At 39.8% G+C, this 24,034-nt stretch overlaps 1 protein-coding gene across 1 annotated transcript in view; it reads left to right on the forward strand.

The window, feature by feature from the left end:
• QSER1 (glutamine and serine rich 1) overlaps positions 1-23,479 on the forward strand; it is a 39,847-nt gene extending 16,368 nt beyond the window's left edge. The window contains exons 3-13 of the mRNA XM_079985824.1: positions 508-669; positions 3,068-6,724; positions 7,919-8,190; positions 9,523-9,639; positions 11,092-11,225; positions 12,981-13,183; positions 14,872-15,009; positions 15,557-15,654; positions 16,083-16,235; positions 17,788-17,883; positions 19,035-23,479. Of these exons, the coding sequence (XP_079841950.1) occupies positions 508-669; positions 3,068-6,724; positions 7,919-8,190; positions 9,523-9,639; positions 11,092-11,225; positions 12,981-13,183; positions 14,872-15,009; positions 15,557-15,654; positions 16,083-16,235; positions 17,788-17,883; positions 19,035-19,175 (5,171 nt within the window). The 3' untranslated portion in view covers positions 19,176-23,479. The remainder of the gene's footprint in view (positions 1-507; positions 670-3,067; positions 6,725-7,918; positions 8,191-9,522; positions 9,640-11,091; positions 11,226-12,980; positions 13,184-14,871; positions 15,010-15,556; positions 15,655-16,082; positions 16,236-17,787; positions 17,884-19,034) is intronic.
• Positions 23,480-24,034: the final 555 nt, after the last annotated feature.

Genomic DNA, 24,034 nt, shown 5'->3' on the forward strand with positions numbered 1-24,034 from the left:
AAGTAATTTCTGTTTCCCTGTCACCACCTTACCTGCATGACTAGCTGTCAAATTTCTGAAGAGTGTGAACCTTTTTTCGGAAGGAGAGTGAAATGTACAGCTATTTTAAAGGCACAGCTACAGATAATCTGCTCACTAATCTTATGCTAATTACATTTAGATGTCAAGGGCTGTTCATGTGGACTGTTCAATCTTAAAAAAATGCGAGTTAAAAGATGAGCATGTAATATATGTTGAAACTGATGGTGCTACAATTCACATACATTTGAAGTTTATTTAGATAATCTCCACTTCCATTATCCCAGTATCTCAATACATTCTTCTGTCTTTCTTCCCCCATTAATTCCTTGTTTGACTGAGAGGTCGTAATTTACCCAAGATTAGCCAGCAAGTCTTGTGGTTGAGTTACATGACCATTGAATGTATGGCTGCACACTTAAATGTGCAGCATATTGTATAATGTGTAGTTTTTTGTGCTCAGACTCATATATGATTTGTTTGTTCTAGGCCTTTCTGGGATTTTTGATAACACTATGCACAGCAGCAATAACAACACTAAAGATACATCAGTTATGAATTTTCTCTCTGCAATTGAATCCCGCAATGCTCAGGCTGTTTCTTCAGGAACTTCTCTCTTGCCACAGTTCAGAGCTCCAACATGGCAGCCAGGTGACATTTTCCTAATTTTCAGAACTTAAGTCTGTTGTTCCTCTATAGATAAGTAAATAAATATATGAAATATTAGTATCATAGAGAAATTAAGAGAGAATGTTTGTTTTTAATTTTTTTCCATTTTGTTTTGCATTTCTAGGGAAATATTTTCATTTTAAGTGTTTTAAGTCTTTAATAAACATCTATTTTGACAACCATATTTGCTTCAAAGGTACTGCATTTGTGCCTAACTGCTATTTGTAACTAGGTATTGCTCTTTAATCAGTATATAATCCAGTTATAAACACTTAACATTGGATCTCTTCCTGTAAAACTGGTCTAACTTCCTTGCAGGACAAAACTGGTAATTGAACTTCTATGAAAATATTAGTCTTGGGTCAGTTTAGCATGTGGGCTCTCAGGGCTCATGGTGTGTCCGTATGCAGTCAGAAGTCCTTGATGTCTCCGACCTATAAGCTTGCAATTCAAAAACCTAGCAAAAAATCAGTGGCTTGCTAACATATTTGCACACTTGTTAGCAGGGACCATCATGGTTGCAGTCTCTCTCCCCTGTGAACAATAATGTGTAAATACAATATTGTATTTATTGAAGAACTTGCATGGTAATAAGAAGCACATCAGAAACTCCAAAAGACCTAGTGCCATTTAACTATATGTTGATAAAACACATAAAAACACTAAAAATAGACAAGAATTTGTTGTATATGTGTCACAGGTCACATCTAAGGTAAAGGTAAAGGTAAAGGTACCCCTGCCGGTACGGGCCAGTCTTGACAGACTCTGGGGTTGTGCGCCCATCTCACTTAAGAGGCCAGGGGCCAGCGCTGTCCGGAGACACTTCCGGGTCACGTGGCCAGCGTGACATCGCTGCTCTGGCGAGCCAGAGCCGCACACGGAAACGCCGTTTACCTTCCCGCTGGTAAGCGGTCCCTATTTATCTACTTGCACCTGGAGGTGCTTTCGAACTGCTAGGTTGGCAGGCGCTGGGACCGAGCAGCGGGAGTGCACCCTGCCGCAGGGATTCGAACCGCCGACCTTTCGATCGGCAAGCCCTAGGCGCTGAGGCTTTAACCCACAGCGCCACCTGCGTCCCTGTCACATCTAAGGCATTTAGCTAAAATAAAAGTCCTAGCATATTGTTCTCTTGAAAAAGGTCCTGAATTCAAGATTAGTGCTATTAAATCAGTTGTGACATTCTTTGAAATGGAACATTCTTTGAAATTGTGCCAATTTTTTATGGCGGTAGGAGAGTTTTCCAAACTGGTTTCCTAAATAGAATAAAGTAGTTTGTATTGACTTCAGTGTAGTTTTAAATTGAATATATTGGTGGCTATTTTAATAAATTTATTTGTATTTCTCCAACATAAAATAAATAATAGTAACACAATAAGAAATAATAAAAGCAGTAGATTAGAACATTTTTAAAACACAACAAATTGGCACAGTAAAATTTAAAAGAGGAATCCCAATGCATTTCAAGGGGGCAGGGAGCATTTCACACTCTCGGTGCCTCTATTGGAAAGGCTCTGTCTCAAGAACCTTCCTGTTAATTTAGCATAATGTCACATAAGGGTGGGACCATGAGAGCATCAGATACAGATCTCAAGTGACAAACAGGCTCAGCTGGGAGCAGTGGACCCTAAATTAACATGGCTCTAATATTTTTAGAGCTTTAAAGATTAAACAAGCAATTTAAATTGAGTCTTGAAACAGTCAGCAAATATGGTTGATTAGAATAATACACTCCAACCTCGTGTGTCCTATATAACATTCTGGATTCTTTATTTTAGACCATTTGTAGTTTCTGAACTGTCATTAAAGGCAGCCTCACATAGAAAGCTTTACAGCAGTCTGGCCTGGAGGTACTAGCATGTGGATAACTAAGACAGTACTGATTTCTCCAGAAAAGACTTTTAATTGGCTCATCAGTGGATCTGGTTTTTTAAAAAGTGCTTATTGCCACTGCACCACTTGAATATCCAGGGAAAGCATCAGATCAAGAAACAACCCCCACAGTGCTCCTGATCCAGAGTACAGTCTTACCAAAAACAAGCTCTATAACCTCTTTCAGATTGCCAGATTTATTGCACAGTAATATGTTAATCTTAATGTGGATTATGTTTAGTTTGCAGCCACTTGTTCCTGAATTGCCACCATATATACAAGCTTAGAAGTAGGATAGCAGAGGCTACCCAAAACAAATTCCAGGAAGACAAATGATTTCACCATCCTCTTTTATATTATTTGAATATAATTTTTCTGGTTCCAAATGCAGTGGTTAAATAATTCTTATTAGGTCCAAGATGGGAAAAAATGGTTACGTCTGTTCTTATTTCACTATTGAGTAGTCACTCCCCTTTTTTATCAGTGTCTTTTCCCCCCTTTTTTAAAACAGGCATGCATTCGTCAACCGAGCTTTTCGTTACTGGAGCCTTGCCAGCCTCTGGGACGTTTCCACCAACTTCAGCCTATCAGCATCCTAACACTTTCAGCAGTAGAAACTTTGCTGCTACTCCTTCTCTAACACTTCAAGATGCAACTTTCAGTCCGACATCAAATGGTCTTCTTAGTGCTCATGACCCTTTATTGCAGATCAAGACATCCCAGAGCACAGTTCCCACAGCGCTGGCCTTTGAGCGCCTGGGCGGTTCTGTGTTAAGTACCAGCATACCACCACAGTCTTCAACATATCGCTCTGCTCAAGAGTCTGCACCCCATCTCTTGCAGCCACAGTTCAGTTTGTTGCCTTCGTCACTTGGAGGAGCTCAGCAGGCTCCACAAGTATATAGTTCACCTCTGTTTACTGGTTCCACTGCCTCAATTGAAAGAGCCCTGCAGCGAGAATGTAGTGTTATTAAGCACCATCAGCGGCCTTCGAGCACACAGTCTGTTCAGGCACAACTGACTGGTTCACAGCATTCCTTACAAAACTATTTATCAAGTGCAAGTGGAAATGATTTTCAGGATACATCCCGTCAGTCTTCCCTATCTTGTAGCCCAGTCGATGATTCTACTCAGGTGAGCAATGGGAGACCCCAGCAAAAGACCTCTCAAGTTTCAGTAGAACTTGCTCAGTCATACACATCAGCGATTCCATCACCTGGTTTTCCATCTGTTTCCACTGCAAAAGCAAAACACCTCTCTACGAAGCAGCCACCAAGATCAACAAAGACTCCTAAGCCACAAAGCATTGCCCCTACTGTGCAGACACAAAGCTTTTCCAAAACTGCACAGAGCCAGAATTCTGTAATAGCAGGTCAAGCACAAATCTATTCTACAGCACAGCTTCCAAGCCTCTTGTCAGTAAGCCAATCACAAAACTATGTTTCAACGCAATCACAGAATGTGCCACCAGTCAGTCATGCACAGGTATTCTCAGCCATCAAGGTTGAGAAGCTGCCACCACTGTACAAAACACTTGCTTTTCCTGGGCAATCACAGGCAATTACTTCAGATAGCCAGACACTAAGCTATTCTTCTGATCAACAGGTATTAAGTTCAATTTCAAATGGCAGTTACTCTGGGCAAACGGATCTTTCTTCAGTCAGCCAATCTCAAAATTACTCTTCTAGTCATTCTCAGGGTTTGTCAACCATTAGCAGATCCCAAGGTAGCTATTCATCTCAATCACAGGTTTTGTCAGTGGTTAGTCCTTCAGAAACATATACAACAGGGCAACCTTTAACATTAACGTCGCCATCTCTTCCATATTCTTCTCCACATGTTCAGAACTTGTCAGCCTCGAGCCCTCCCCAGAACTATATTTCTTTACATTCTCAGGCACAAGAGCCATCTTCTCCGCAGTCTCAGAAGTTTTTGCCAGTTGTCCAGTCAACTTCTTTTGCAATGCCAGCTCATTCACAGGCATTGCAGAACAACAGGTCTTCCTCAGATACTAAGTTATACATCAAAAGGGAATCTGACCCTAACTTATATCAAACGTGCAAGCAGGATGAACAGTACCCAATGCAAGATATGCAGGCATTGCAACAGCAAACATCTTTGGATTCCTCCACTCAGAGGCTAACTGATGATGAAGTTAATGCTCAGGATACAAATTACAAAGTTTCCAAAGCAGATAATAGGTATTCTCAAAGTGTAATCAGGAGTAACTCTCGTCTTGAAGATCAAGTTGTTGGGCTTACTTTTCAGGGATCAAAAAAAGACGAAAGAATGGTTAGTTCTGTGGCACAGCTCACCCAGCAAATTGGCCATATCACTAACGTAGGAAGCCATGATATTAAAAAGACAGCTAATTTATTGCCAACAACCCAAGTAAATGTGGATTCTAAAGAACTCAGCCAGCAGCATTCTCTTCTGCATAAAGTACATGAAGCGAAAGCATCAGAGCAACAGGGCCAAGTCATGAGCACACCACCACAGCTCCACAGTCAAGCCATAAGACATGGCCAGCAGCTGTGTTTGCCTGGTGCACAGGTACTTCTAGAATCTGCCTGTGATTTGCACATGCTTCAGCAGTCAATACTACAATCTGGCTTGGGCCACACGAAAGGTTCTTCACAAGTCCAGCAGCGCCTTCAGGGTTCTCAGCAGGTGACTCACCCATTCCTTCACATAGATGGTCATATGATTCAGAGTAATGGAGGACATTCTCAGCAGCAGCTTCATTCTCAGAACTCTGAAGTTATGAAAATGAACATTTCTGAACCATCGAAGCCACTACAGCAACACCTGACATTGAAAGAGAATTTTGTGCGGCCAGATCATGAATCTAAGAATCAGTTTGTTTCCCTTAGTTCTGTATGTTTCCCAGAGTCTATGCTTCTCAACGATGAGAGGAATATACTGTCTAATGTGGAAGATATCTTGGCAGCAACAGCTGCAGCTTGTGTAGGATCAACGTCTGAATTTGCCAAATCTACGGCTAATGAAGAAAATATCCAGTCAGTTGAAAATGGGGACAATTCTAAGTCTCAGTTCCAGACAATGGATGTCAGACATGTGACTTCTAGCTTCAACAACTCATCAACTGTTGTTGGAAAGCCACTGAACATAAACAATGTTTCTTTAAATGGAGGCCAGGTTACACTAAACCTAACAGCAGTGCCTACAATGCAGCCAAAAAATAGGAGCCTTGAGCAACAACACCTTGAGACTCCTGATCACAGCATTCCTACTAGAGTTGCTACCTCAGAGCTTGAACAGAGGCATGAACAGGTTCCTGGCTTAGTTAAGCAGCAGTCTGGCATTGGTAATGAATGTGAAGATAAAAACGGTATTCATATGGATAGTACAATAAATGTAAAAGATATAGATCTTGTTTTAAGTGGTAGGGCTCGAAATGAGAGTGCCGCACCCCATGGTGTTTTTAACATGGAAAGTGACAACACTGTGACAGGAAGCAAAACTAAAGTTCCACTGCAGCCACTATCTATGCAACAACCAGGTGATGAAAATGGCAGCAGAGCTGAAGGCAAGAGCCAAGATTTATCACAAGAGGAACTTCAGAAGCAAAAGGACAGGGGACAAAATCAGCTTAAAACTGCTAACGAAGATGGCATGCACCAGAAGCAATTGAAGCGAAGTGGACAGTGCAAACGTCAGAATTCAAGAGGAACTGATGCTGCCTTGCCATATTCCCCTGCTCCTGAAAGCTGCCATGAAACTTACCAGCATCAAGAGAAAATGAGGCAAAAAATAAAAGAGGTGGAAGAAAAACAACCAGAAGTCAGAACAGGATTCATTGCATCTTTTTTAGATTTCTTAAAAGGTGGACCCAGGCAACAGTTTTCAGCTCCTGCTGTGCGTGTTCCTAGTCGTGTGCGGAGACCTGTTACCCCTGTTGTTAGAGCACCTTGTCCACATCCACTTTCAAAACCTCACATGGCAGCAGCAGCACCTTCTGCCTCACTTGAGAGCAGCACTGAATGTTCAAACAGAAAGGGTGATGAAGAACTGAAGAAAATTTCAGAAGCATTGCCATCGTTTTCTTCTGATGAAGATTCTGTAGGGGCTAGCCAGGATCTTCAGAAGTGCATCACTTCTGCATTGTCAACTTTGGACGATGCTTCTGATAAAAAGAAAAAATCAGGTAAAGATTATTTTGTTCACAATTGGATATGTGGATCTGGTTTTAAAATAACTTAAGTAAAAGATTCAAATGATTCGCTCTTGCTTATCCCAAATGCTGTAGACAGATATCTATATTTCACTGTTATTTAGGCAAAGCAGGATCCTGACAGGTGAAAATATACTTGGAAGTCATTTAGCTTTCTTGAAAATGGTTGTAAGTCTTGTCACATTCCACTATCTGTATTGGGAAGCAATGGTTTTTGTCCAGTGCTGTGCAAACAGTTCTACTCATGCAACAGTGCTTCCTCCCACCACACAACCCCAAACTCTGTTCTAGAGGATCCCCTACCCCTCTGGATAAGATTTCTCCTGCACAGGGGCTGGAGAAGCCAGAAGAGGAAGGTATGTTTTTATGCACAGAAGTCTGCAGTGTAAGCTGCATTGGATACAACCTATAGGCCTGATTTAATTTGGTTTGATATAAATTCATTATGAAAGCTTAAACATGTTGTAATATGTTTATGTGACTTTACACAATCATTCTGTTCTTAAGGGTCATTTTAATGCCTAAACTTCTTTTTATAAAAAAGTTTATTTTCCCTATTCACGGTGCATAAACAGTAACACAATGAGCCATATCCTATGCAGCACAAGATAAATAATTCAATATCTGTCCTTTTTATTAAGTAACTGTCCTTTTTATTTTAGGATGAATATTTTGTGTCCAAGTCTTACCTTTGAAAGTGTCTCCACAAAGCTAAGCACTTGATTGTGTGTTAAGAGACAATTTCAGCTTTGAAAAATCCCAGTCCACCTTAGGTTTACCGCAACACATTTATCATACATATTAAAAGATGGGTGTGGCAAATATGGGTGTGGTCTTGTTTTCTTGCATTCCCTTTTAGCACTCTGAGGATCCAATTTCTTCCATATGTAGTTCAAAGCAGCAAACCTTTCAAATTTGAGGGTGCCTTGATTTCTTTTGGGGGATGGTGTTGAAGCTTCAGTCTTTTTCTGGTATGCTGCACTAATTTTTAATGAAAAGTAAATACGTTAGACATACAGTAGCCTAGGATTTCAGATATGGAATCCTCCTAATGTCATCAGTGGAACTAGCATTTTGTTCTACTCGGGAACAATTTTTAAGTGGCTTACGATAAGCTGAAAACAGTTGTTAATTGAAATATGAAAAAATGCTTTTTTTTTACTTCAGAAATCATCAAGACTGTATCTAATGCCACCACCAATACTGTCGTAAGGAAGGAATCTACTGAAACAACTAGTTCTGTGGCAGATTCTCAGGTGAAAATGTGTTTAGTGCAACATGAGATGAGCAGAGTTCTTACAGAACACTTAGCAAAAACACAGGCAACTGCTGCAATAGAAGGATATATTGAGGACGACGACGGAGAAAGTGGAGGCGAGGGCGTGTACAGAGAACGTGATGAATTTGTAGTGAAGATTGAAGATATAGAATTACTAAAGGTAATCAATAATTTTGCTTTGAGCAATTTAAGAGAACACACTGATCAAAGAGTATTTCCTGCCATGTGTAATTTTATCTCCTTTTCTTGGTATCTTGTAGCTTTGACATTTTTGGTACTTTACTGTAAATATGTACAAATCTTTTCTGATAACAAGGGACTAGCGTTTGTAAATGTATATGTATTACTTTTCAATCTTATGATTGCTTGTTACGTGGAGACACAAATTGAGATCCTGCTAAAACATTGTTTAGGAAATTTAACTGGTTTTGCTTGATATCTAAGTTGATAGACCATGGTTTGAAATTGGCCATTAAACCAGAAGTGGAAACTATAGTTTCAGTGGGTTTGTGGTAATTAGTTTTGCGTGATGCCTGAGCTGACAGGCTATAGTTGTGCCCATCACTCTCTAAAAACAAGAAAACAACAGCCCACCCTCAATACAACTTGTTAACTCAATATCATCTCTGGGGCAGATATGACAATTCTCAATTGTCATTTACTTGTATAGTGGTACCTCTGGTTGTGAACAGGATACATTTCAGAGGTCCAGCCATATCCTGAAATTTTCGCAACCAGAGAGACCGCTTCTGCGCATGCGCGAGTGGCGAAACACTTCTGGGTTTGCTGCTTTCGCAACCTGGAGTTTACGCTACCAAAGGGTAACGTAACCCGAGGTCCTGCTGTATTCAGATCTGCAGTAAATTCTGTTTGGTTGGGTTTTGATAGTTCTGTATAATTTTACAGCATTTTCAAATGGCCTTATTAAAACATTAAATAGGGGGAGATGTGTGTGTGTTTTTATTTTATTTTATTGAATTTATATACCGCCCTATACCCGTAGGTCTCAGGGCAGTTCACTGGAAAGATCACAAATATGAGATATTTCCATTTGCTGTTTTGTTGTCACAACTTCAAAATAATGGAAGAGGGGCTTGTGGTAGTGTGGTGCAGTGGATGGAGTGCTGGGTTTTCCCATGAGAAGTATTATGTTCATGTATACCAGGGGTGGCAAACCTGCTGTAGCCTATTAGATGCTGTTGGTCTCCCATTCCCATTGGCCCCAGCCAGCATAGTCAATAGGGATGATGGGAGTTGTAGTCTAGCAATATTTTGAGGGCCAAAGGTCTTAATTTATATGCTTGGGAAGGCCCACACCCTTCAGTTTGACCTTCAAGTGGCAATTGCAATCATCACAGTATGTTTTGAGAGCTGCTATTGAAAACATAAAATACTGTGTAAAATATACAAACTCATGAAGGTAGGGTGCAATTGGAACTAATCACTTCAGCTGCATAAAACTAATTGAAATGGTTGCTTTTTTCCCTTGCAGGTTGCTTTAAAAACAGGGACAGAGCCTCCAGCCATCTGGAAGGTTCAAAAAGCTTTGTTGCAGAAGTTTGTTCCTGAAGTGCGAGATGGACAGAGAGAGTTCACAGCTACTAACAGTGTACGTACAAGGATTCCACATTAATCTTGGTACTCAGCAACAAAGAACCCTGTGACATTGTAGTCACTATGATAATAGAAGTTCTTTCATAGGCCACGGCTGGCAGAAAGGAGTGCTCCTGCTGCCACCTCCTCCTTCTTCCCTTCCCAGGCATTCATTGCTTGCTCCATTCCTTGTTCATGGCAGCCATAACCTGCTGTGACGTGCAAATCAGGTAATGTGTGGTTACTAACTATAATAATCAGAAACTACTTGAAAGGCCACTGGGTCTTTTATTCCCCCACCGAAGGATCATTTCTAATTCTCCCAACTATAAATGAGCACCTAATGCCTTAAGCTTCAGAAACACAGACCAGGCACATTACATATTATGTGCCTTTGAGCTAAACTGGTGTGTTGAATTCTACCAAAACCTTCAGGCTAAAGGATGTGCTTATAAAAGAGTAACCTATTAGACATTCTTTTTACTTAGTGATGAATACATGATCTAAATTTTATATGCTGATTCTTTTAACTTGGAGTGTGTGATAAGCTTAACTCTATTTATTTGGTTGCATCAGGATTTTCACAAGTGAAAACTCTACCCATAGCATTGGAGGGGATTCCGAGGAACATTTAGTCCAACTCCCTGCAGTGCAGGAATCTCAGCTAGATTATGCATGACAGATGGCCATCCAGTCTCTGCTTAAAAACCTCCAAAGGAGAAGAGTCCATCACCTCTTGTGGGAATCTTTTCCACTGTCCAACAGCTCTTACCATCAAAAATTTTCCTGATGTTTAGTCAGAATCTCCTAAATCCATTAGTTTGGGTCCTAGCCTTTGGAGCAGGAGGAAACAAGCTTGTTCCCTCTTTGGATATTTGAAGATGGCTATGATATCTTCTCTCACTGTCTTCTTTACCAGCTAAACCAGCTAAACATACCCATTTTCCTCAACCATTCCTCATATTGTATTTTTTTAATATTCTGAACCACCCTGATATCTACAGATGAAGGGTGGTATACAAATTTAAAATAAATAAAATAGGCATGGCTTCCAGACCCTTGATCATCTTGGTTGCTCTTCTCTGCATATGTTCTCGCTGGTCAATATCCTGCTTAAATTGTGGTGCCCAGAATTGGACACAGTATTCCAGGTGTGGTCTGACCAAGGCAGAATAGTGCCCTTGATCAGGACACGATATTTCTGTTGATGCAGCCTAATATAGTGTTAGCTTTTTTTTGGGGGGGTGCATTATTACACTGCCTCTCTTGGGCTTAGTTCCCACCTACTTCAACTGCCCCATGTTACATCCCATCCCTTTCCTGGAGGACCTTCAGGAGGGATAGATGCCTTGTGCTCACATTTATATCTGGACGCAACCCATTATTTAAACTTAGGTATAAATTATCCTGTACAAAATCGAGTGCAAGAATCTGCATGTACTATGTCTGCGTTTTTCTCTCGTTGCAGTATCTTGGGTATTTTGGAGACGCAAAATCAAAGTACAAAAGGGTATACGTGAAGTTTATAGAAAATACAAACAAGAAAGAGTATGTCAGAGTGTGTTCCAAGAGACCCAGAAATAAGCCTGTACCGTCTGCAAGGTATTTTATTTTGATAAGATAAAGTGTCAAAAAGAAAAGCTTTAACATTTGTAGATTTTAACAGAAATATTTTGTATTTTTTTACAGCAGACATCCATAATATTTATTTGTAGTTGCAACAAATAGAATAGACTGAAAATGTGGACTCGTTTGCGTAATTACACACTTTGGGCGTGCATGGTTCTCTTCCATGTATAAGAGGAGGAGGGAAGGTATCTTTGCTCACTTTTGACTAAACCATTGTTTCCCATTATGTACAAACTTTGGGAACTGAGGTTTAGGTAAAAGAGAATATGGAACTTTCACTCTCCTTGTGTACAATGGAGAACAGAACGGGAGCATCTTAGCTCTGAGTCCTGGAAGACCTGCTCCCTGCTTTACTAGCCTTTTTCCACCTGGCTTGGGAAGGCCTGACAGACTCTAGCTACGAAAGCTGAGGCTGCTGAACAGACTCTGGGGTTGGAGTATTGCTTTGGGGGTTTTTTTGTTGCTGTTATTGCTACTAATTTTTGGATCTTTATTTTTGGATCTTATGGTTTATTATGGTTGGCTGCTTTTTGGTGTGTTTTGTTTATTGTTTATGACTACTTATGTTTATAATTATGTGAATCTTTTCATGTTGTAAGCTGCCTTACAACTGAATTGAATTACAAATTGAATTATGATGAGCACATGACCCTAAGACTCTCTGCAGCCCATTGGCAGTGCTCTAAATCATAGTTGTGTGATGTTGTTCATAGATATGTTTTTCCCCAGCCAATAGTGTCATTCTTTGGGTTTCATCTTAGTTCCTTCTGTGGAGCTTGATTGCTGTTAAATGAGAAGCGACATTCCTTCTTTCCCCCATTCACAAAATTCTACTAGTTAGTCTTTCAGCAGCTAATGGTTGGGTGGGAGCAACCTGGCATATGCATGAGTGAATTTGAACACATCAGATTACCAGCTAACAACACATTCAGAACCCGTGTGCTGTATCTAATCATGACCACTCACTTGCACAGTGGAAATCTGCTTTGCAACAGGAGTTCTTCCTCATCCAGTTCCTCTCACTCTGCTCTCATCAGCTGCTCCGCCCTTCTGGAGCAGATTTGTTTTTGGGGTGGGTGCAGAGTCCAGGGGGAGGACGAGAAGAAGAAGCCCTGTTGCATGAGCAGAAGAGGTCTGCCTGCTCATGCTGCAGTGGATCTTTCCCAGCAGTTAGATCATTTAAACAATTGTGCTTGTCTGCAGGTGAAAATGGAGTAAAAGTCCATAAAGGCATTAATGCAGAGAGAATAATAGAGGTTAAATTAATGAATAACCTAAATGAGGTTAATTCAGTTTATAAAGGTGAAACTCGTACTCGCAATAAAAAGGTAAAGGTAAAGGGACCCCTGACCATTAGGTCCAGTCGTGGCCAACTCTGGGGTTGCGGTGCTCATCTCGCTTTACTGGCCGAGGGAGCCGGCGTACAGCTTCCGGGTCATGTGGCCAGCAGGACTAAGACACTTCTGGCGAACCAGAGCAGCGCACGGAAACACCCTTTACCTTCCCACCGGAGTGGTACCTATTTATCTACTTGCACTTTGACATGCTTTCAAACTGCAAGGTTGGCAGGAGCAGGGACTGAGCAACGGGAGCTCACCCCATCGCGGGGATTCGAACTGCCAACCTTCTGATCGGCAAGCCTTAGGCTCTGTGGTTTAACCCACAGCGCCACCCACGTCCCCGTACTCACAATAGTTCCTTTCATTTACTCTCGCTTTCAATTTGTAGGCCTGTCCATTGTAAGCCAAGCACTAGCATCAACAAATCTCCTGAGCCTCCAGCATCAAAAACCACACCTGCAACAACAAAAGTTTCTGTAGTGAAACCCAAAGCTAAGCAGCCAAAGATAAAGGCAGAACCGCCACCAAAGAAACGGAAAACATGGAAAGAAGAATTGCCCCCTGCCCCTCAACTCCAGAGTGACGAGGAAGGTAAGTGCCACAATGTCAAAACTAGGTATTCTGATTATGTAATATCTTCAAAAAAAATTAATAAGCATTGCAAATTTCTCAGCAAAACTTGGTGGAGAGGTGCTAACTTGATAGGAAAACCTCATTCTTAATAAGTGCCCCGAAGAAGGTTGCTTTTAACCGAAACAGGACTTTATTTTGCAAAAACTTTATTTTGTAAAGATTTATTACTGGTACCACTTTGAGGCTCAGCCTCTTTCATGACTTCTATTGCTTTTGGTGCTGCTCTTCCTACCCCCTTTTAGTAGAATCATGGCGTCACAAAATGTAATTTTCCGTTTTGTTGCATGGTAATTGTGAACATTTCAAAGCCACCATTTGTGAAGAGGGCAACTTTTTTTATATTGCTTCATAACGTGGGATGAGTAGAGTCTTATGCAGACATTGCCAGCACGTATTTACTTTGCATAGGGAGGAGGGAACAGGGGCTACACCTCTTGGAATCAGCTCAATGTTACCAAATGTTTGCTTGTTGAGCTCAGTGTCTATGAAGGGATGCTTACATGCATACATGTATAAGCACCCCACATGGTTGGGAAGCCCAATCACATGGAATGCCAACACATTTGCAACTCTTTGCAGACAGCATGCTCAAGAACACATAGGCATCTAAGAGATGAGGCAGGCAGTGTTGGCTATAGGGTCAGTAACACTCTGTGGATTGGTTTGACCTTTGGCAATTTCTGTCAGGCAGAAAGATTTCTCCCAAGTCTCCACTCCACTGTCCTTATTAGGAATGACTTCTTTGACATTTAATTTTAAGTGGCACTTGCAGTGTGTTTGGGTATTGGTTAATTCTTCTGTAGCAGCCATGTTATTTTCAGATGTTTCATTTAGGTTTTCAAAGCAAAGGATGCTAATTTTCCAAAATGAAGAAAAAGTTTAAGCTTGAATTGGGGACGCAGGTGGCGCTGTGGGTTAAAGCCTCAGCGCCTAGGGCTTGCCGATCGAAAGGTCGGCGGTTCGAATCCCTGCGGCGGGGTGCGCTCCCGCTGCTCGGTCCCAGCGCCTGCCAACCTAGCAGTTCGAAAGCACCTCCGGGTGCAAGTAGATAAATAGGGATCGCTTACCAGCGGGAAGGTAAACGGCGTTTCCGTGTGCGGCTCTGGCTCTGGCTCTGGCTCTGGCCAGAGCAGCGATGTCACGCTGGCCACGTGACCCGGAAGTGTCTCCGGACAGCGCTGGCCCCTGGCCTCTTAAGTGAGATGGGCGCACAACCCCAGAGTCTGTCAAGACTGGCCCGTACGGGCAGGGGTACCTTTACCTTTTACCTTATAATCATAAAAACTGCTCCTAAGCACTATTTTTCAGCTTATAACTAATCCAGTCAGAATCCATATTTTGTTGTTCTTGTTTAAATTATTTGAAGCTTTTTTTCAACTGTTAAGGATCTTAACAACTCAGTCCTTGCTAAAATAATGCATACTAACCATCTGTTCTGACCAAACTGCGGGAGGCAGTGGAAGACAGGAGTGCCTGGTGTGCTCTGGTCCATGGGGTCACGAAGAGTCAGACGCAACTAAACAACAACAACCATCTGTATTTCTTTGAATGGTCACTAGAGGTCACCAGAATCGTAATAAATTTCTAGGCCTGTAAACAAAATGCAATTGGAACAATATATTTGTATTTCTGATACTGTATTTCAGACACTGCACCTCCAGCTCCTATTATTGCTCGTTTTTTGAACACCAGAGCTATGAAAGAAACATTTAGGAGCTACATGGAACTGCTTGTTAGTATTGCCTTGGATCCAGATACTATGCTGGCGTTGGAGAGGAGCAATGGTACAGTGTGTTCAACCTTTCACTTTGTGTAGCTTATTTCTGTTTCCCATATGATATCTTTGTTCAAGGAACGGATAAGACATCAGCTTAAGATCATAAGCATTTAGAGTTCAGGGGTCCCAAATGGTAGTCTGTAGATCACTGGTAGGGGCAGCCTCCTAGGGGGAGGGGCCACATGCCAATGGTGGGAGGGGCCAGAGGCAAAGATGGGTGGGCAGATTTGACTCTTTGTATTGTAGGCTAATTCCAGTCATGCAAAAGTCAGGTTTCTATACACACATGCCTCAATCCTCCCATCTAGGCAAGCAAGAGATCTTGCTTGTTTAGATACTGCTTCAAACTGATTATCTAAGCTGTATACAGTAAACTCCAATATATAAAATACAAAATAAGTTGAAATATAGATTACAAATACAGATTAACTTGTTTGAGTCATCTGGGTATATTTTACTGAGCTCGTTTGTGACTCTTTTTCTTACCTCTTTTCTGCTTCTGGCCAGTGCTTGCTTTGCTTTGAAGTATCATACATTGTGTTCTGCTTTTTCAGATGAGCTGCTTTTGCCTCATATGAGAAAAATCGATGGCATGCTAAATGACAATAGAAAAAGGCTGCTGTCCAAATTGAGCTTGGAGCGTTCACTCAAGGTATTGATAGTTAAAATGGTTTTATTAATTATTTACTGCTCTTACATTGCTTGAGATCTTTTGGGAAGTGATGTCTAATCATACAAAGCAAATAAAACATCAGTGCAAATTCCTATTGGATTTCTTGTATATATTTTTATCCCTTCAGATAAAAATTGCCCCGCTATAATCCTGCATTTTCAGATGAAAGAGAGACTTCCTGTAAACATCAGTTAGCATAATATGAAACTATATCTTACCTTAATTAGGTAAATCACCTGAACAGGATTAACTGAATGTATTTTTAAGAACTTGAATAACAGTAACGGCTCCTGCATTCTTTTAAAGACTTATTTTATCAAAGAATTCTAATAAAATTTGTTGCTTATTAATTTGACATAGTGGAATCCTGCACAGTGTAAATTTCTGCCTTTTTGCTCTCTTCTAAGGCTGCTTTGGAAAGCTTCCCTGAGCTGACTGTAATCAATCGAGATTCTAAAACAAAAACTGGAGTGAGTGTAATTCCTAGAATCAAAATGAATGGCAAAGCTTATAACAAGAAAACACTGAGGATTTCTAAAGCAGCCTCAAAATTAGCACAGGTATGTGTGTTTTTTTAAGTGTTTGGGGTTGGTTTGCTGCTATATTTTTAATAGAACACTAATATCCTTACTAGAATCATCTTCTTTGTATGCATTATCTAAAATGTGGTACTAAACTTTATGCTTTCCAGTTGTGGATTTTCAAAAAGAAATTCATAAATCAATTGACAGTAGTTAAAAAAAATTATTTGACTTGTTTCATTTCCTTTGATCATTATCCTTTGAAGCCCAGTAAGAAATTGTATTCTTAAAAAGGTAAATATGTTGAAGTAGAGAATAGAAAAGGGGCTCTCTAAATGAAACATTTCACAACAGGAGGTATTCATTTCCCTTACGAATGAGCCATTACATGAAAGTACTGACCTACCCCCCCCCCTTTTTTTATTTGGTCCTTTGGAGGCTGTAGACCTACATGCACCTACCCTGAGAATTGGTAAGCCCCACTGAACTCAAATGGGACTTCTAAGCTGATGTGCAGTCAGATTTACTGTAAGCATCTCTCTGATGGTTCCAGATCTGCCATTATGGCTGATAATATTGACAGTTTTCTTTATGGCTTCCTTTGCACTTACCTTGTTGCCCATTTAACCCCCTACATAGTAGCTTTCACATTTGACTTCTACCTGTATCAAAACATGTTAGTACTGTAGGTAAGCAACTGCAGTGGCTCTCCAAATCTCTGTTCCAAATCTGTGCCTCTGCAAGCCCTAGACATTGAACTATCTGGCAAATATTTTCCCCACTGAACTGCTTTCGTTGAATGCCATCATAAGGTACCCAGGTGGTAATAATGGAAGACATTTCCTGAAAGGGTTTTTTTATCAGTATAGGAAACGGAAATAAGTAGTCCGCAATTTGAAGTGGGAGAGAGAGAAATGTTAGGGAGATGGGGGAGTTGCAGCAGCAAACTGAAGGCAGCTGCACAGTGATGTTTGGACAGAGGGAATTCAGCGCAAGGGGGTGAAATGCCTAAGAGAAAATAGAATCTGAGAGTGAACAAGAAACAAGCATTCACCTATTCATCCATTGTGATATCTGAGAAGCACATCAGAGGGAAGAGGACCCAGGCATCATCATTTGACAGGGTAAAACTTAAAGGGCATGAAATTGACATCCCAAGCCCTGTTAAGCTTTACTGGGCAGAATCGCAGGGTAGTGTTAGCTGGCACTAAACCGGGGCTCCCATTATAAACTGAGAAGGGTGAACTCCATTCACAGGAACTGGGTTATTTTTGCCAGTCCCCCTGTGTCCCGTGAAAAGCTGCTATGGAGTGTGGAAGAGCCACTGGAACAATGTGGGAGGATGCACAGGGACTGCAATGGGAAGGTGAAATACAATGAGCAGTGCCTCCCTCAGCCCCCTTTCCAAGAGTCACTGCTGGATCTCAGTTCCATTTGCGAACTGAAGGATTAATCTATACCCAGGCCTTTTGTGGATGAATGTATTCACAAGTGCATATTATCTCTGAGTGGTCAGAATAATTATTGGTACCAATAAACTCATCAGTTCATAGTTAACTTCATGGCTAATAAAAACTATTTTTCTCTGCAGGAGTTTGCTGTAGATCCAGAAAAGATATCATTGTGCTCTTTATATCACTCACTCCATCATTACAAATACCACATGTTTCTGAGGTGTAAAGTTGAGGTCAGTTTTTATCAAGTTGATGATAGCAATTTTTTAGTTTTTTCTATCTGATTCTGTTACATTTATCTATAAATCTAGGAGTAGTTCATAAATTCTGAAATAAAATAAATAAAAATCATGCTGTGGAAGTTATACTGGTTAAAATACTAAGATTTGTTGGTTACAGTAATATGGGGTTTTCAAGAGCTTTTGTGAGCAGGAAACATTAAGGTTATTCTGAAAGCTTCTTAAGTCATTGAACAATTTGTGTGGATTGAAATGAATGCAGGTAGCTCAGACAAAAGGAAAAACTTGCCAATTTTATTTATGGTATTTAGTTACTTTTATACAGGGTTGCAATAGAAAAACACACAAAAATCCATACCATAGTAACAAACAAAATCAGTACTCCCTGCTGCCACACACACAGAGAGTTTAAAAGGCCATAGATTGTATAATTAGCCAAAGGCCTGAAAGAAGAGGAATGTTTTTGCCTGGTGCCTAAAGATATATAATGAAGTGCCAAGCAAGCCTCCCTGAGGGAGCCACCACAGAAATTCCCTATTCTTGTGTTCCTGCCTCTGGGCCTCTTGTGAATGGGGCACGTGAAGAAGGGCCTCCAATGATGATTGCAGGGTCCTAGTTGCTTCATAGAGAGAGAAGCGGTCCTTGAGGTAGTATAGTCTTAACTGTTTAAGGCTTTACAGGTCAAAACCAGCAGGTTGAATTGGGCCCAGAAAATCATTGGCAGCCAATGCAGTCGGGCTAGATTGGTATTATATGGTCAAACCATCTTGCCCTGGTAAGCAACCTGGTCAAAGCCAATGGAAGGCACTCTGCACCACTGAGGTCACCTGAGCCTCAAGCGACAGCACTGGGCCCAGAAGTACTCGCAAGCTGCATACCTGCAGGGAGTGTAAAGTCGTTAAATAATATTGTAGGTTGTTCATGAGTACAGAAACAGAGCTTCAGCCAAGAAACCTTCTTGGCTGTGTAAGGAAGTTCATTAGTATCAGTGCATTGTATTTTGTTTATGAGCTTGTCCCTTGGTCACAGGTGGTTTGTGGGTGGCTGAATAAATCCACTAAAACATAAGACCTCTGACTTCTGAGAGTATTGAGAATGAATAGATACCTGCAAACTAATCTCCTGCTTCCATTGCTCCTCAATAGATTTCTTCCGTTCAAAAGAAGAGTGCAGATCTAGGCCAGGAGGAGATTGTACAGCAATGCATGAAAAATATGAAATGGGTAGAAGACCTCTTTGAGAAGTTTGGTGAACTTTTGAATCATGTACAGCAGAAATGTTCATAACAGACACTGTCCCAGATGTTACATTTTTTTCCGCTATAGCACTCATCATGAGAAACTGAAAGGTCAGAGAAGCTCTGGTTAATCTGGTCATGCCAGACTATTCTGAGTCTGAGGAATCTGTGGTGTTCTTGGTTCCGTGGAAAAATTATGCTGCCATGAAAATGGAACTACAAATGAACCTCACTGCATTTTTAATCTGAAGAATGATTTTTTTTTCCTATTTTGTAAACTCTTGTATTGAAATGACAGGTTTATTTTTGAAATGATCAAAGCATGCACTAAATATATATTTTTGGGCTACGGTGAAAATACCATGGCTTTTTCTGGCTCTGTACACTAGGAAGAGTCTAGGTGGTAAACAAATATTTACATTGGTCTGATCAAGTAGAGTCTTCTACATTTTGCAAACAGAGCTAATATGACATGAAATTCTGTACATGAATAATCGCCATCACAAATTCAGAATTATCATTCTGCTTTATGGACTCCTTTTACTGCTGTTATGTTCAGGAGGCTGAACATGGAGTTGGTGCAATCCTTTGACAGCTATTTTGTGTCAAATTATATTGTAATGAAAAACAATGACTAACTATTTCCCCCATTTTTTATTTTGAAGAAAAACGTATTTTTCTTTATACTGTGCTTTTTTTCCCTTTGAAAAGAAATCAGTTGTACATTTTATCTCACAAATAGTTGCATTTTTCACAGAGAAAATATTGTGGCTTACAATTGTTTTGTGTATCTTTGTAATACACTTTTCATGGTTTTCAGTAAATTCTGTTCATTTTTATATATTAATTTCATATTGTAAACTATATCTTAAGATGATCCTTTTGTTTATACAGGTTTCCTCCAGTGTTAACCAGGAATAAGACATACTAGACTTTATAAGTTTGCTTTATAAGTTAAGTTGTGTTTAAACACTGCATTTTATTTTCTGATAATTGAAAATAAATTTCTTACTAAAATAACATGAATAATTGAAATTTTCATTGAATAGCTAGTACAGTTCTCTTCTGGATACCGAAGACTGATGATTGGATAGACTATATATGCAGTGTTAAACACAGCTGACGTTTTTTAAAAAATGGTAATGGCAGAACTGTTTGCTTCTTGGTGCCTTTTCAAATCCTCAGACGTTCTTTTGTAGTTGTCTTTCTCAGCTGGGTTATTTTTTTAATCAGTAGGACCAGTAGTCCCACTTAGACTACAAATGTGTTAAACTTGGATCAGTAGGAAAATTTCTTCATCTGCCAACAGAATGCCTTACCTCAGTCTTGGATTCAAAATGTGTAAGTCCTCTGCTTGGATTTGTAAAAGGACTAAACGTATTGTACTTTTGTCAGATAATATATATACATAAATATATATATATATATATATATATATATAATTCATTTGTCCTTTCACTGCCACTTAGTGCCTTAATTTCAGCCAAGAAAGCAGGATTCTTCATTCACTAGCCAATCAGGATATTCTTGTATGTAGCATGGTGTATTTTCTTTAGTTGTACATATGTTCATTGCACCTTAGATTTGTAAAGAATAATGAAAGGCTGTGATCATGAATTAAACTAGGATTTCAAAATATCAAAGGACAACATTTTTGATCTTGATACCTGTTATGTTGGTTTACCTCTGCATTTTCAAAAGGTTTTTATATTGTAGGATATGGTGGTACTTCATTTTTCTGATGGGGGGGAATGCAATGAAAATTTTGGTAAATTTCTTGTTGATATTTGTCTTAAAATATCTTCGTACTGCACTTGCCTTGAAAAAGCCAAGTTGTATTACTGTGACTGTGATTTTGCTGTATCTCTGCTAGTTCTGTAGAAGAACTAATGGTCTAGACTCAAACTGTACCAGTGTTAGGGCTGCATCTTGATCCTCTTCCTAGAAACATTTCAGGCATGAATCTTACCTGCGAACAAAGAAGCGTAATACTGCTGAATTATCTTGGAAACCTCAGCAATATATACATACTCCCTGCAAACAAATGTACATCTTCATTCATAATTAAGGCTGCAATCTACCTGCTTATCCAAGCCCTGTAGAACTTCTGAGACTTTCTTTTGAGCAGGCATCTGTAGCATTGCTCTGTGAGAGTATGTTGTGTTAGGAAGATATTTGAAAGTCTTTTTATAATGTAGATGCAATATCCTTGGGGCCATCATGTAAATAGCCTGCTCAGCTGGAGGAAGATACTACCATACTTCTCATTTTAGAATTGAAATACTTAAGAACCAGTCACTGAAGGTTCAAAGTGCAAAAACAAAATGTGTTCTTCTACAGCAAAGTAATATACATCTCAACACAAGCGTACACATATATTGGTTTAGTAATTAAACTTTAATGAAACAAAAGAGCTGGGGTTGCCCCATGTTGTAGACCCAGGATGAAAGCCTATGCCCACTTACCTAGGACTAAGTCTCATTTAAATCATTGCAACTTACTTCTGAGTAATTGGGAGGATCGTGCCGAGTCGGTGGCAACTTTTATCAAGTGAATGATAAATAAGAAACTCAGGAATATGAGAGTAGAACGGAAAAGACAGTTTTGTATTGCTAGATGGGTGTTCAACTTCCTACCCTCAGAGAACTCTTTTTCATCAACTTGTTTGCCCTCCCTGTGTTTCAAGAAATGCCTGTACGTTGCAAGGAGTGTCTGTTCTAGGGTACACAACTTCATGTTGAGCATTGGTGAGGCCTATTAGGCCTAATCACTGTCCCACATGAAGTGTGGACATCTTGGAACACACCCAATGTCTTCTGTGACTCTGTGGCGCAGGAAAAGGTCTGCAGCTGTAGGGGCCTGCGTATATTCCTAGGCACAATTGCACACCATCATTTCTCTCTTAATTGAGAAGCCTCTAATTAGTTTTGAGCATATTCCATGGTTCCTGTAAACAACAGAGAACATCACCATGCTAGGCAGAGTGTTTTATGTATCCAAAATTAAGCAAGTTTAGGAGAATGAAATGCCATTGGGAAAATAAAATAAAATGTAAGCGAAGATTTTAGGCATCTTATACCAACAGATTGAAGAAATTTGCCTTCGCTGTAGCAATAATTGTGTATTTGTTGCATTCAGGGTACATGTTTTGTAGCTATAAAGAGGCAGAGTAACAGCAACGTTACTTGAGAAATACGGTTATTTGCTCAGAGACATTTTCTAAATATTCTGGGATAAAAATTGAACGTTACTCATCTTAGCCAGCCGCCTTGTGTTTTCTTCCTTCCAAGGACACCCCCCACCCTTGCAAGTAGCAATTTTGCGAGAGTGCTGGATATGCTTTGGAGAATTGCCAGTGCGCTTACAATAAGTAGAGTTATAGGATTTGAGCAGCTGAAACCTCACCTAAATACAATATATGTTGAAACCGTTCAGACTTTCTTCCACTTTGTATTTAGGATTGTGATGTAGCTGATTTCAATAGGATACATTAACCAACATTGTACACACTCGTCACTCGTGTGTCTGCATTCTCATAATACTGCAAGAATGTGGAACTGGCTGGCTACAGATGCGCATGTGATTTCCAAATATTCAGTACTCACTCAAATGTATCAACATGAAGTTCTCATTCTTTTTTAATTTATCAGTGGGGGCAAGCAAACAAATCGATAACACTGTGCTAAACTAAATACTTGCACCTGCATATTGGTAATCCAACAACATTTGTTTTGTTTCCACATCTCTAAATGATGTATATCATTTTATTATTATTTTTCCTCCTTTTAAGCCTCTGTTTGCATCAAAAGTGATACAACTGGATTGTACAGCCTTCTTTAACAGAACATTGTATCATTTTCCTTTTGCTTTAAGTAATATATGTTAAAAAGGAAACTCAAACTGTCTTCCAATAAACAGGTCTTCATAGAGGAAATATATTTTAAATATTTAAAATTTTACTACTATTTAAAATAATTTAAATAGTTTAAATAATTTAAACAAGCCAAAACTAGGACATTGAAAATCAGTGTATAGTAACTTCAGATTTGTTAATGGCAATTTAACATTTTTCATCCTACACTAACATACATTTTTGTAGTATTACACAGTGCACTTCCTTCTATATATCTATGCTATTTAAGTTAATGTTCACATTTCATTCACAAAACGCATAGTAATATCTATCCTTTTATGTACTGCAAACATTTAGGCCAGGACTAATGAGAGGTGCTTTTTTAGTCCAGTTTTCAGGTGGTCCACAATAATGTATAAAGCTAAGAAAAAGAAATCACATTTTTTGTATTGTTGATTTGATGTTACTAAGCTCATTAAAGTAAAGACACTTTTTCAAAATGCTGTTTAGTGGTTTATTAAGCTTGAAAACATAAACTGAAAGAATTGGGAGTGACTAAGGCAAGCGGCTTTGTAAATTTGCAAAGTACTCCGTTAGTATAATGATTCAAATATGACTCTCTTGGAGACCAAATGGTGGCCACAGTCTTCATGTATATGTAACACTTGCATGCATGCACATATAGCCGATTTCTCTACTTTTCACACATAATTTAGCAGTTCCACATTGTAAGTTGCCATTGGAAACTCAGAATTCCTATAAGGTGGAAGGGTAGAGTGCAGTCGCAAAACATGGGAGAGAAACTGCTGCTGCATATGCTGTGGTTCAAGAATTGGCAGGAAATGAAGGCATGACCACTTCCTCCACGAGGCGCTTTTTGGGGGGGAGAGTGTTGCAACTGTTAGTTTCACCTGCTTAAGATTTTTTCTTTCTTCTATTTGTGCAAACATTCCCATTATTCATCAGTAGCCCCATTTTGGGTTACATACCCATCTTAACTCAGCACCTGAGTTTGCTAAGCCATTAATATCTACAGTGGTACCTCGGGTTACAGG

The sequence above is a fragment of the Podarcis cretensis genome (genome assembly GCF_951804945.1).
Source record: "Podarcis cretensis genome assembly, chromosome: 1".
NCBI classification, from domain to species: Eukaryota; Metazoa; Chordata; class Lepidosauria; order Squamata; family Lacertidae; genus Podarcis; species Podarcis cretensis.